This window comes from Protomyctophum parallelum (genome assembly GCF_964188405.1).
Source record: "Protomyctophum parallelum genome assembly, chromosome: 20".
In the NCBI taxonomy this organism is placed as follows: Eukaryota; Metazoa; Chordata; class Actinopteri; order Myctophiformes; family Myctophidae; genus Protomyctophum; species Protomyctophum parallelum.
This window is the reverse complement of record NC_139718.1, coordinates 518,360-533,062: the sequence shown is the minus strand read 5'-3', so window position 1 is coordinate 533,062 and position 14,703 is coordinate 518,360. Positions and strand designations below refer to the sequence as shown.

The following is a 14,703-nucleotide window of genomic DNA, read 5'->3' as shown; positions in this document are numbered from 1 at the left end:
ACCCCTAAACCCTAAACCTCTAAACCCTAAACCCTAAACCTCTAAAGTCTAAACCTCTAAAGCCTAAACCTCTAAAGTCTAAACCTCTAAACCCTAAACCCTAAACCTCTAAACCCTAAACCCTAAACCCTAAACCTCTAAACCCTTAACCTCTATTGTGGAGCTGGGTGTGTAATGTTGTTTCTCTGTCATTAAAGGTGGAGCTGGGTGTGTAATGTTATATCTCTTATCGTTAAAGGTGGAGCTGGATGTGTAATGTTATATCTCTTATCGTTAAAGGTGGAGCTGGGCGTGTCTGCCCAGATGGCCGTCCTCAGGGTGGAGTCCCAGGCTGACGACGACACCAACAGGCTGTACTCGCTGCTCACAGGCTCCCTGAACGCGGACGGCCTGGAGGTCAACTCGGAGGGTTCGCTGACCTTCGCCGCGGGCCGCGGCTTGCACAAAGCCTCGCTGAGCGCGAGCCGCGGGACCGGCCTGCTCGCCAGCGCCACCAACAGCGTCCAGTGCAGCCCGGTGACCTTCGAGAGCGTCTGGGACGCCGCGGTGGACGCCAGCGGGGCCTCGCTGTCCTCCAAGTCCAAAGCCATGGCCGAGGAGAGCCGCGGAGAGCTGGAGGTGGAGGGCAGGCTGACGGCCTCCGAGGCCTCTCTGAACGCCGTCCTGAAGGGGTGCGTTGATCTGGAGGCATGCTCGGAAAACACGCTGGATAGCAGTGGTCCACCGGGGACCCCCAGGGGTCCACCGGGGGTCCACCAGGGGTCCACCGGGGACCCCCAGGGGTCCACCGGGGACCCCCAGGGGTCCACCGGGGACCCCCAGGGGTCCACCGGGGGTCCACCAGGGGTCCACCAGTGGCCCTATACACCTATATATGTTTAATAGTGGCCCGGGACCACCCATAGTCCACCCGGGACCCCCAGTGGCCCTATAACTATCCACCTATATGCGCCAGGGACCACCTTCAGCCCTAGATATACATTTTGTGGCAGCCATTTAATTCTTTGGCCAAAATAGCCGATCTACAAGATCACAATGTGTCGCATCGCGACGCATTGTGAGCTTGTAGGTCGGCTATTTTTCTGCCTTATTATTTTTTTCTCGTGAAATGGGACATTCTGCATAATAATGACTCATTTTCTATTCACAGACAACCTGCTGAATGTTTTTACGTCACAGTCCCATTCAGATGAATAACACAAGCTCTGGTGTTATTTCCAGGTACGCGCACGACGCCAGCACCAGGAACACTCTGGACGTGCTCCTGACCCGGAGCGCTCTGACCGCCAGCGCCAACGCCATGGGCTCGCTGCGGCAGATGAAGACGGAGAACAGCCACGCGCTGACGCTCACGCTGTGGACGCTGGCGCTGCGCACCAAGACGGACAACCACGTCTGCGACGACGTCTACTACAAACACGACGTCAAGGTCGACGTCAGACCCTTCGTGGCGTCTCTGGACGTCACCAACGACCTGAAGCTGTACGACGCCGACCTCAACAACGAAGGACACCTGAAGGTGGAGCCCGTCAAGGTCGACCTGACGGGGAGCGTGAAAGGATCCTACGGAGACACGCAGGAAGTCAAACACACCTACGAGATCAAGTACGAGGAGCTGGCCGGCTCGGTGAAATGGAGCACGTCCGCCAGCCTCCTGGAAGCCCAGCTGAGTCACAGCTGTGAGCTGGAGTTCGCCGGCCTTTCCTCCAAGTCCGTGTGTGAAGCGCGGGTGAACTCGGAGCCGCTGGTCGTGGACGGCTCGCTGCGCACTGCAGCGCAGCCGTTCAGCCTCAGCGTGGACGGCATCGTCAACGGGAACGGACAGGTGGAGCTGTACGGGAAGCACGTCGGACAGGCGTTCAGTAAACTCCTGGTGAAGGCGGAGCCTCTTGCTCTGGCGTTCTCTCACGACTGCAGGGCGTCCACCGTGCACACGCTGCCGGACGGCGAGACGTCCGTGTACGTGGACAACAAGCTGGACGGCCTCCTGACCCCCGGCGAACAGTCGCTGACCTGGAAGAACAAGAACAACCTGAACGACCACGCCTACAGCCAAGACGTGGCCCTCTACAACGACCCCGAGAAGACGGGAGCGGAGTTCACGGCCGCGCTGCTGACCGACCTGTTCAGCCGGATGGGCGCGGCCAGAGAGAAGAGGTCGGAGCCCGAGAAGCAGGAGTTCAACGTCGCCGGTTTCCTCAAGTACGACAAGAGCGGCGACTGTCACATCGTGGAGCTGCCGTTCGTCGAGAGCCTGCCCCTGGCGTTCGAGCAGCTCAAGAGCGCTCTCGTCGGCGCCATGGAGTCACTGCAGGACTTCATCAACGGCCTCGACATGAACGAGTTGATGAGGCGCTTCCGAGCCGCTCTGGACGAGCTGCCCGCGCAGGTGCGCCACCTCCTGGCGCGGCTGGACATGGACGGCAGGGTGAGCGAGGCCAAAGAGACGCTGGCGTATCTCATCGAGGAGTTCTCCGTGACGATGGAGGACTTGGAGCTCGCCATGGAGGATCTGAGAGCTCGTTTGGAGACCGCGCTGACGGAGCTCGCCGCCCGAGTCCGAGAGCTCGTCCTGAAGGCGAAGGACTACGTGGAGAGCGGAGAGTTCGCCCGCGCCGTGTCCGCCGTCCTCTCCGACATCGGACAGGAGCTCCGGGACTTCGACGAGCGGTATCGCATCAGGGACTCGCTGGTCAAACTGATCGCCGCCGCCCAGGACATCGTGGGCCAGATGGACGTTCGGAAGCTGGCAGAGAGCGGCGTCACGTGGCTTCAGGACGGCGTCAAGGAAAACATCGTGCAAACGCTGAGCGACTTCAAAGAGGCCGTGTCCGGCTTCGACGTGGTCGCGTTCTTCCTCGATTTGCGCGATCAGATTCTTTCCTTTGATTGGACCGTGTACTTTGAGGAGTTGTCCTCTCACGTACCCACCTCAGAGATCGCGGGAGTTGTTGACTCAATGAAAGATGTGGTGGTGAACTGGATCGAAGAGTATGAGATCCCCAACAAACTCAACGCGGTGTACTTCTACCTCAGAGACCTAGTCGTCAAATACGATCTGGATCAAAAGTTCAAAGATCTGTTAGACCAAGCGGTGGTTCTGATCAAAGAATTCAAAGTGGAGGAGACTGTGCAGGCCGTGGCTGACACCTTGAGATCGATAAAATTTGAACTTGCCTTTGACAAAATCATAGGATTCCTGGATTACGTGACGGATCAACTGAAAGCAATCGATTTCAAGCACAGTGTGGATGAACTCAACGAAAGGATTTCATCCGCCCTGAAGTCCATGAAGGACTTTGACTACAACTCATTCGTCGACCACGCCAACGAGAAGATCGTTGAGCTGACAAACAATCTCAACGAGCACATTAAGACGTACGAGCTCGTTGAGAAGCTGGAGGCCATGAGGGAATTCGTCAGGGAGATCCAGACGGCCGTGGTCAGCTACATCGAGAAGCTTAAAGACACCAAGGTGGCTGAACTGGTCAGGAGGCTCAACGCCATGATGGACACCACAGCCTACAGCGACATCAAGATGAAGGCCCAGGAGATGCTGGAGGACATGAGGCAGAGGATCGTCCAGATGGACATCAGAGACGAGATGCGCGTTTACCTCGGCAGGGCCAGCGAGTCCTACACCAACATCGTGGCGTACGTTTCCCTTCAGCTGGACAACCTGATGGAAGAGATTCGCAGTCTGAAGGACCACGAGATGGTGGACCAGGTCAAGGCGGCCATCGGTGGCGTTCTGGAGGCGCTGAAGACAGCCGAGCTGGAGTTCCAGAGCTTCACCGTCCCTCTCACTGACCTGGCCGTCCCAGCCTTCACCATCAACCTGAACACACTGCAGGACATCAGCATCCCGGCTCAGATTCACGTCCCTGAGTTCACCATCCTGGGTTCCTACACCATACCTGCCTTCACCGTAGACTTTGAAGCCATGAAAGCAAAGATAATTGAGGCCGTAGACTACCTCCGAGAGCTGGAAATTACCATGCCTGAACCCGATGAAATCTTCGGGGAACTAAGAGCTCTCTATCTAAGTATCGACATACCGGATTTCACCTTCCCTGAAATAACGCTGACGGAAATCAAGTTCCCAGCCATCAACGTCCCAAAATTAAACATGGACAACTTTGAAATCACCATGCTTCCCATTCCAGATATAAAGCTGCCCCAGATTCCCAGTGACGTTTGTATTCCTCTTTTTGGCAAACTCCACGGCCAGTTCAGGGTGAACTCTCCTCATTACATGCTTCTAACGACGGCGTCGTTCGAGAACTCCACCACGGCGCCCAAGAACCAGCAGTTCACCGCCACCCTCACCTCTCAGGCCAAGTCCACGGTCGAGTTCCTCGATCATTCTTTGGACGCCACGGCTCGTATCGAAGCTCCCAGAATGAAGAAGCTTGTGTTGACTGAGACAGTGAAAGCTTCACACGCAGCGTTGGAGTTTGACCACGCAGGCTCACTGACCATCGCCGGCTCCTCAGCCGAAGCTACAGCAAAGACCACCGCCAAAGTTACCACCCCGATTTACTCGGCTAACCTCGTCAACAACCTAGCTTTTATACTGAGCACTGGAGCAACTGCGGCTACGCGAAGCGCAAGGGCAGAGCCCAGGGCGAGTTTGATATCCGCCACCATGGACACGATCTACAACCACGACTTGAACATCCCGTCGGCCGAAACGTCCAGTCAAGCGGCCGTGACTCAAAATGTCGCGGCCAAGATCGAATCTGGCACAGTTTCTCTAACCGTCGGAACCGACGGCAACGGAAAGTTGTCCATCAGGGACTACGTGGACGAGGGCACGCACAAGAGCCACCTGGAATTCACCGTCGACTCTGGCACCGCCAAGCTGACCTTCGAAGGAGACACGGACAGCACGGCCTTGAAGTCGAAGCAAAGACTAAACGCCGAGTCGGTCGTCTTCAGCCACGTTACCGTTGAAGCCCGAGCCGAGACGGAAGCTCCGTTCGTCCGGAGCAGCTTGGTGGTTCTGAACGGAGAGGCTCACCTCGGAGACCTGAGGGTCGCCGTGACGGCCTCGCACAACGCCGAACTCACCGGGAGGCTGAGCGGATCCGTTTCCAACACCTTTGAGTTCTTGGCCCGTCCGTTTGAGCTGGTGTTGGACTCCAGGAACAAAGGGAACTCAAAGATCCTCTTGCCGCTCAAGCTCACCGGCAAGGTGGACCTGCAACACGACTACGGCGTGGTCCTCAACTCGGAGAGGCAGCGCGCCGGTTGGCTGGCCGTGGCCAGATTCAACCAATACAAGTACAGCCACAACGTCGTCACGGAAAACAACGAGCAGGAAACCTTCCTCCACGCAGAAGGAAACGGAGAGGCGAACCTGGAGTTCCTGACGGTTCCCCTCACCGTGCCTGAGGTCACGGTGCCTTTCCTGGACGTGACCACGCCGGAGGTGAAAGAGTTCTCCTTCTGGGAGCACGCCGGCCTCCGGGACCTGCTGACCACGCCGCAGCAGGCGTTCGACATGAACATGAAGCTCCATTACCACAAGAACCCCGACGTGCACACCTTCGACTTGGACCTGGAGCCGCTCTACGAAGCCATCGACCGCAACGCCCTGGTCCTCCGTGGCCAGTTCGAAGAATGCAGAGACGCGGCGGTGGCGCTTCTGAAAGACTCCTACGACCGAGCGAGGGTGCAGTACGCCAAGCACAGGATGGACACGTCGGGTCAGCCGCCGCGGACCTTCACCGTGCCGGGATACCGAGTCCCCGTCCTGGACATCACGGTGTCGGCCTTCAGCGCCGAGCTGCCCGCCTTCAACTACTTTGTTCCCAAAGAGGTGAGTCTTTGTTTGGATCTTTAGAGTTATGTTTAAAAATAGTTTAGAACTGCTCTTTAACCCATTCTGACCTGAGATCAGATTCATACGAGGTTTCCGCTGGACACACACTGGTCTGATTAACCCATTCTGACCTGAGATCAGATTCTAAAAATGTCAGTCGTTCTTCGATTTTTTTCAAAAATAGCAGACCTACAAGCTCGTATCGCGCCACTCGGTGGCGCGATATGAGCTTGTAGACCTGCTATTTTTCAATAGCTAAAGCATAACATGATGCCAACACCAAAATGGGTGCCCGGTCAGAATGGGTTAATATTTGTTCTTGCTTCAGGTGAGCACGTCCAGCTTCTTTAATCCTACTATAAATGTGCCACGTCTGTGTGTGTGTGTGTGTGTGTGTGTGTGTGTGTGTGTGTGTGTGTGTGTGTGTAAAACCCACCTTTTCAGACTCCATCATGGCCCATAGCACTTACCCCACCCCCTTAGATAGCATTTCGGTAGACTTAGATAGCATTTGATACAGACTTATAGCATGTTATGTAGACGGCACTATAATTGCATTGTATATAGTCATAGCACGCCACAGTACATATGTATAGCATAGTAGTATAGATGTATAGTTTATATGTATAGTCTCATAATATAGATATTCCACTGTTACCTTCTTAGCTTACGCATGTTTCATGATAAATGTTTTTATGTGATGTATTCCCATGCTTTTGTTCTTGCTTAATGTAAGTCGCTCTGGATTAAGAGCGTCTGCTAAATGCCTAAATTGTAAATTGTAAATTTTATTATTTGTTAACCGTTTAGGTGAGCACGCCCAGCTTCAGAGTCCCGGCCATGGGCTTCTCCGTGCCGTCCTACACGCTGGTCCTTCCGTCCCTGGAGCTGCCCGTCGTCCACCTCCCCTCCTCGCTGGGCGAGGTGACGCTGCCGGCCCTCAGGCTGCCGGCCGCCATGAGCAGCGTGTCTCTCCCGGCCATGGGCAACGCCACCGCCGACTTCTCCTTCAAGTCCAGCGTGGTCAGCGTGAGCGCCAGCGCCGGCCTCCACAACCGCTCCGACATCGTGGCGCGCTTCGCCGCCTCCTCGGCGTCCGTGTTCCAGATCCTGAACGGACGGATGGAGGGCGGGGCCAGCCTGGCGAGGAAGAGAGGCGTGAAGCTGGCGTCCAGCGTGTCCCTGGAGCACCGTCACCTGGCGGCCAGCAGCGACTGCGCCGTCAGCCTGACGCGGGGGAGCGCCGAGGCCTCCGTCACCAGCGTGGCCAAGGTCCACCTGCCCTCCCTGGACCTGGAGTTCAACCAGGAGGTGGTGGGAAGCACCGAGACCAAGCCCAGCCTGGGCTCCAAGCTGAGCCTCAGGTTCACGCTCAACAACATGGCCGCCGTGGGGAAAGGCAGCGTGGAGCACAGCCTGGCGTTGGAAGCGCTCACGGGCTCCTCCCACGTCTCTCTGGAGACGTCCACCGAGGCCAAGGCGGACGTGACGATGGCGAACGCTTACGACGTCGCCGGAGCTCTCCTCAACGAGGCCAACTTCTACCTCAACGCCAACGGCCTGCGTTCCACCGTGAAGACGGAGCTCAGCGGCAACGTGGACCGCCGTCCCGCGCGGGAGGAGGAGGAGGAGGCGAGGCGGAAACGACGCGCCGACAACAACGCCGACAACGTCTTCAGGTTCGCCTCCAGCGAGAACCTCGCCCTGGAGGCGTCGCTGCGCCGCGTCTACGCCACGCTGGACGCCGCCAGCGAGAACGACCTGGGCTTCGTCGGCACCAACGGAAAGCAGGCGTTCAGGGTGACCCTGGAGTACGTTCCCCTCGCCACCCTGAAGGCCACGGCTCACCTGGAGGCCGAGCAGCTTCACTGCGGCCTCCTTCAGGACGCGGAGCTCGACGTCTCCTGGGAGAAGCAGTCTCTGAGCTGGAGCGCCGAGGAGAGGCTGGGCCCCGAGGTGGTCCGCGCCTCGCGGCTCCTCCTCTCCAACGACCCGACCGAGGTCCGGCTGGACGCCACGGCCTCCCTGGAGGCTCCGCTGTTCTTCCTGAAGTACGCCAGGATCCCGCTGTACCAGAAGACCCTGTGGGACGTCCTCAAGTTGGACCAGGTCACGCACGCCGACAGGACGCAGGTACAGAGCTCATTAACCATTCCATTAAACTAACTAACCCGGTCCCTAACCCTAACTAACCTAACCCTAACTAAACTTAACCCTAACTAACCTAACCCTAACTAAACTTAACCCTAACTAACATAACCCTAACTAAACTTAACCCTAAATAGACTAACCTTAACTAAACTTAACCCTAACTAACCTAACCCTAACTAAACTTAACCCTAAATAAACTTAACCCTAACTAACTTAACCCTAACTAAACTTAACCCTAAATAGACTAACCTTAACTAAACTTAACCCTAACTAACCTAACCCTAACTAAACTTAACCCTAAATAAACTAACCTTAACTAAACTTAACCCTAACTAAACTTAACCCTAAATAAACTTAACCCTAAATAAACTAACCCTAACTAAACTTAACCCTAACTAAACTTAACCCTAACTAAACTTAACCCTAAATAAACTTAACCCTAAATAAACTAACCTTAACTAAACTTAACCCTAACCCACCCACGCCGACAGGACGCAGGTACAGAGCTCATTAATCATTCCATTAAACTAACTAACCCGGTCCCTAACCCTAACTAACCTAACCCTAACTAAACTTAACCCTAAATAAACTAACCCTAACTAAACTTAACCCTAACTAAACTTACCCCCCGACGCTGACAGAATGCAGGTACAGACTTCATTTAATTCCACTTAAAACTATGGCGAAAAATATTCCTCGACCAGTGCCTTTTTTCCAGTCAGAGGAAAACTGAACGAAAACGAGAACTTCGTCGACAAATTTAAACTAGACTGAAATGTTAGGGAGAAGAGAGAATTCAAAGGGTTAGGGTTAGAGAACTCAAAGACCTGTCAGATTGCATGCTGTGCTATATTTTCTACCATTATACACTGCAGATACTTAACCAAAAACTGGAGAGCACCGAAGAGAGTTTGTGAGACACGGCAGACAGAGCAGTTGGAAGTTGTTGTTTATTTCAACGGAGTACAGCTTACAGCATAAACTCACGCCAGCCAGCAGAGTGGCTGACGTCTCCACATAGGCTTGCGCCCCCAACTGACAAAGTGATCATATTCTAGGTGACTACTTATGCATTTTACATTGGTGTTGGGTGTCGACATTTGTTGCATATACTTTAGTGGCAAGTCTTTGATCAACCAGTCTGTTTCTTCAGGTCAACAAACTCCTTTGTTATACAAATAGTCACCGGAATTCGACTCCTTCTCACCCTGAGAAGGCCGACACCCACGTAGGTGCTGATTACCAAAATAGGTCTACTGTAGCCTATGTAAATTGCACAAGGCACATGTGTCCAAGAACATAGAATATTGCAGAATTATGGAATCCCATATTCCACTGCTGCAGATCTACAAGCTCACAACGTGTCGCAACGCGACACGTTGTGAGCTTGTAGATCTGCTACTTTCAGCACACAACTAACTCTAAACTAAAGTCATTACAACACCATCAAGGCCTGCGAAAATACGTTTTAGTCGACTCAATCATCTGTAGATTTAGTTGACTAAAAATGGTATGATATTTTAGTCAACACTAAAAACCTTTCAGATGACTGAAATAATGACTAAAACTAAAGTAAAGTTTTATTCCAAGGACGTCTACTACAGTATTGTTTATTTCTGTTTTTTGTGCAGTCTGTGTTTTTATTTCTTTACTGCACAGCTTGCCCCCCTTTGCCAACTTGTAGACTTATGTACTGTTCTTTATGAACTTTTAATCTTTTAAACCAATGACCTCTTCCTACAGGAAAGGATTCCAAATAAGCCAGCTGGCTTCTTCCCTTCCTTGCTTTGTATTTTTGTTCTTTGATATGTTATTGTCTATTTTTTGTACTACATGCTAAATAAATAAACCTAAACCTAAAACTAAACATATATGTGCTGGCTGCCCTGCAGGTCCTCAACGCGTCCACCAGCCTGGTCTACACCAAGAACTCCGACGGCCTGGAGTTCTCCGTTCCCGTCACGCTGTTGGAGAACGGAGTGACCTTCAGCTTCCCAGAGGTCACGCTGGGCCTGCCGGGCTGGGCGAGAGACCTGCAGGACGACAGGGGAGAGAGAGACGGTCCGGAGGGGTTCGTTCTGCCTCAGGAGATCTCACTGCCAGCCTTCTATGTTCCGTTCACCACCCTGAGACTGGAGCCCTTTACCCTGGACCTGAAGAACATCAACGTCCCTAAGGTAGGAATATATACATACATATATATATATACATATATATACACATATATATACATATATATACATTATATTCACCACCCTGAGACTGGAGCCCTTTACCCTGGACCTGAAGAACATCAACGTTCCTAAGGTAGGAATATATACATACATACATATATATATACGTATATATACATTATATTCACCACCCTGAGACTGGAGCCCTTTACCCTGGACCTGAAGAACATCAACGTTCCTAAGGTAGGCATGGTAACAATTCATCACACATTGATTAATATTTATAGACTATAATCACAAGGTAGGCATGGTAACAATTCATCACACATTGATTAACCCATTCTGACCGGGCACCCATTTTGGTGTTGGCATCATGTCGTGCTTTAGCTATTTAAAAATAGCAGATCTACAAGCTCATATCGCGCCACCGAGTGGCGCGATACGAGCTTGTAGGTCTGCTATTTTTGAAAAATCGAAGAACGACTGACATAGAAACATAGCTTTATCAGAAAACTGTCAGGATGTAGAAGACGTTTATAGAATCTGATCTCAGGTCAGAATGGGTTAATATTTATAAACTATAATCACAAGGTAGGCATGGTAACAATTCATCACACATTGATTAATATTTATAAACTATAATCACAGGGTAGGCATGGTAACAATTCATCACACATTGATTAATATTTATAAACTATAATCACAGGGTAGGCATGGTAACAATTCATCACACAAGCAATTATGGTTCTGCTCATTTTCGATTTCAGACATCCTAAAAATAATCAATTTATCGACTAATCGATTGATACGGTTATCAACTATCAATTCATGAATGAATGAATGAATGCATGCATTGATGAATTGATGAATTGATGAATTAATGAATTGATGCATTGATGAATGAATGAATGGACCCTTTCCATCCTTCTACCTCAAGGTGATTTCCACCGCAGCGTTCGATGTCACGCTCCCCGGGATGCCCTCCATGTCCGTCCCCAGTTACGACATCGATACGGAGTTCCTGAGAGGGAAAATGTCCTTCCTGGCGTTGAAGACGCCTCCACATGACGTGACCGTGTCCTCCTTCAGCGTCCCCACCTCCTTCAGCCTGGGAGACTTCACTGTGGACCTGCAGGTAAGACCAGAGACGTCCTTCAGCCTGGGAGACTTCACTGTGGACCTGCAGGTAAGACCAGAGACGTCCTTCAGCCTGGGAGACTTCACTGTGGACCTGCAGGTAAGACCAAAGAAGTCCTTCTAAAGGGCCTTGCAAAACGCAAACTGTTGAAGAGGGTCTGGATCAACGACAGGTCTGCTCCAGGTGTGTTGAAGAGGGTCTGGATCAACACAGGTCTGCTCCAGGTCTGTTGAAGAGGGTCTGGATCAACACAGGTCTGCTCCAGGTCTGTTGAAGAGGGTCTGGATCAACACAGGTCTGCTCCAGGTCTGTTGAAGAGGGTCTGGATCAACACAGGTCTGCTCCAGGTGTGTTGAAGAGGGTCTGAATCAACACAGCTCTGCTCCAGGTCTGTTGAAGAGGGTCTGGATCAACACAGGTCTGCTCCAGGTGTGTTGAAGAGGGTCTGGCTCAACACAGGTCTGCTCCAGGTCTGTTGAAGAGGGTCTGGACCAACACAGGTCTGCTCCAGGTGTGTTGAAGAGGGGCGCGACAACGCAAGCGTAAAACAAAAGCTAAACGGAATCCAGGTCTGGTGAGTCGCGGGCGTGTGCACGTAACGAGCATGCGCGCAACAAATGCACGCTCACGTAAATACGCTTGCGTTGTCGCACCGCGACTTCTCCGAGCAAAAACACAGGTCTCACTGAAAATGAACTATAGGCACGTTTTATCGCTCCTCGTTTGCAAGACCCTTAACGCTTCTAATGATACCACACACCTCCACAACCCACACCACACGGCCTTCAGCCTGGGAGACATCACAGAGTGGATCTGCAGGAAGGTCTACTGACACACACCACACCTCCAGAACATCAAACGTAATAACCCTGACTGTCTATACTGACACACACCACACCTCCAGAACATCAAACGTAATAACCCTGACTGTCTATACTGACACACACCACACCTCCAGAACATCAAACGTAATAACCCTGACTGTCTATACTGACACACACCACACCTCCAGAACATCAAACGTAATAACCCTGACTGTCTATACTGACACACACCACACCTCCAGAACATCAAACGTAATAACCCTGACTGTCTATACTGACACACACCACACCTCCAGAACATCAAACGTAATAACCCTGACTGTCTATACTGACACACACCACACCTCCAGAACATCAAACGTAATAACCCTGACTGTCTTATCTGCAGGAGATCGTCAGACACCTGTCTGACGTAGAGATCCCGACCATCACCATCCCGGAGCAGAAGGTGGAGATCCCGGCGATGTCCTTCAAGCTGCCGGCCAGCCTGTTCATCCCAGCCTTCGGCTCTCTCTCTGCCACCGTCTCCGTCTCTACGCCCGTCTACAACGTCACCTCCACCGCCGGCCTGGAGAACAAGGACTCCAGCCTGGTCAGCTCTCTGAAGTCCATCTGCACCTCCACTATGATCTTCATGGAGTACGACCTCCAGGGTGAGTCCATATCCACCTCCACTATGATCTTCATGGAGTACGACCTCCAGGGTGAGTCCATATCCACCTCCACTATGATCTTCATGGAGTACGACCTCCAGGGTGAGTCCATATCCACCTCCACTATGATGTTCATGGAGTATGACCTCCAGGGTGAGTCCATATCCACCTCCACTATGATGTTCATGGAGTATGACCTCCAAGGTGAGTCCATATCCACCTCCACTATGATGTTCATGGAGTACGACCTCCAGGGTGAGTCCATATCCACCTCCACTATGATGTTCATGGAGTATGTCAGTATGACCTCCAAGGTGAGTCCATATCCACCTCCACTATGATCTTCATGGAGTACGACCTCCAGGGTGAGTCCATATCCACCTCCACTATGATGTTCATGGAGTATGACCTCCAGGGTGAGTCCATATCCACCTCCACTATGATCTTCATGGAGTCTGACCTCCAAGGTGAGTCCATATCCACCTCCACTATATGATGTTCATGGAGTCTGACCTCCAAGGTGAGTCCACCCTAACCCTGTTGGTCACTGTGTGACCTCTAAGGTCAGAGGTCACTGTACACAAACTGTAGTAAACAGTAGTTATTTAATCACATCAAACTAAAGCACATTTATTAATATCAAAGTTCTGTTGAAAACAAACGACTGAAGCATAAGCAGTGTCAACACATCACATTAACATGATTATTGGTTTTAATAATGTTAATGTTTGATGTGTCTCTACAGCCTCATCCACGCTTGGTTTTAATGCTTTTAATGTTTTATGTATCTTTTAATATTTGTTAATGTTCACTATGTTTTTTCAGCCTCATCAACGCTCGGTTTCGACGATGGAATCACCAGCTTCGTCGGGAAGATCAACCTCATTCACAGCGACGTCAACGTGGACTGGCAGCATGTCTTTGCACAGAACTCCAGGTCAGTGATCACTGCTCACAGAGATGGGTCAAACTCCAGGTCAGTGATCACTGCTCACAGAGATGGGTTAAATGCGGAGAACAAATTTCACTACGGTAACGTGTGTGACAAATCGTATGACTTAGACTTTGCTTTGTAGGCCAGAAGGCAACATTACAGCTTTTAATCCTGGCACCCTTTGACTCAAAGTGTTGCTCTGAAACTCTTTGACTCAAAGTTTCTTTGCCTTTTTTTTTGTTTTACTATTTTGAAAACATTTAAAATAGTTCAACTAGCCGATCTACATCCACACGTTGAGAGCTTGTAGATCAGCTTTTTTAACTAAATAAGTTTAGTGATGAGGAGTTTATTATCACTAGTGAAAATAAGTGTTCGGTAGCAGTTTGGATAAACCAGGGAGTTGTTATTATTGTAATAATACTTATGTTGAATTGTCATTATTTCTTCTGTCTTTAGGATGAAGCGTCAAACATCTTCCACTAATGCTGTGTAAGTGTTTATTTTTTTATAATTTAGAAAAAGCACAAACTGAAGGGGTTAATGTATTTATTTTTGTAATAATAATCTAAATTAATTAGTAACTACATTTTCCAATAATTATAGTGGAATAAAAGTACAATATTTTCCTCCGAGATGTAGTTTCAGTACAAAACGTATTGAGTGACTCTATAGTATCGTACTTGATTAAATGTACTTATAATATTATTATATTAGTTACTTCACACAACTGAACATCTGTGTGCGTGTGTGTGTGTGTGTGTGTGTGTGTGTGTGTGTGTGTGTGTGTGTGTGTGTGTGTGTGTGTGTGTGTGTGCGTGCCTGCGTGCGTGCATGCTCGCGTGCGCGTTGTGCAGGGAGTCTCGCCACACGCTGAACATCGACCTCACCAGCCCGACCTTCGCTGACGTCAGCGTCCGCCTGGCGTCTCGTAAAGACGGGATCACAGCCTCCATGTCCTCCCCGTCCTCCGGCTTCCTGGGACTTCATCTCCAGAGGAGG

General features: G+C 51.0%; 1 protein-coding gene across 1 annotated transcript in view; it reads left to right on the top strand.

Annotated features, from left to right (window-relative positions):
* Positions 1 to 14,703, top strand: part of apoba (apolipoprotein Ba) — a gene marked incomplete at both ends in the record, with an annotated part of 88,999 nt that overhangs the window by 65,020 nt on the left and 9,276 nt on the right. Inside the window, 9 exons of the mRNA XM_083792803.1 lie at positions 280 to 671; positions 1,222 to 5,824; positions 6,638 to 7,960; positions 9,871 to 10,155; positions 11,090 to 11,389; positions 12,503 to 13,081; positions 13,132 to 13,234; positions 13,593 to 13,704; positions 14,559 to 14,703. The exon at positions 14,559 to 14,703 is cut by the window's right edge and continues 42 nt beyond it. Of these exons, the coding sequence (XP_083648929.1) occupies positions 280 to 671; positions 1,222 to 5,824; positions 6,638 to 7,960; positions 9,871 to 10,155; positions 11,090 to 11,389; positions 12,503 to 13,081; positions 13,132 to 13,234; positions 13,593 to 13,704; positions 14,559 to 14,703 (7,842 nt within the window). The remainder of the gene's footprint in view (positions 1 to 279; positions 672 to 1,221; positions 5,825 to 6,637; positions 7,961 to 9,870; positions 10,156 to 11,089; positions 11,390 to 12,502; positions 13,082 to 13,131; positions 13,235 to 13,592; positions 13,705 to 14,558) is intronic.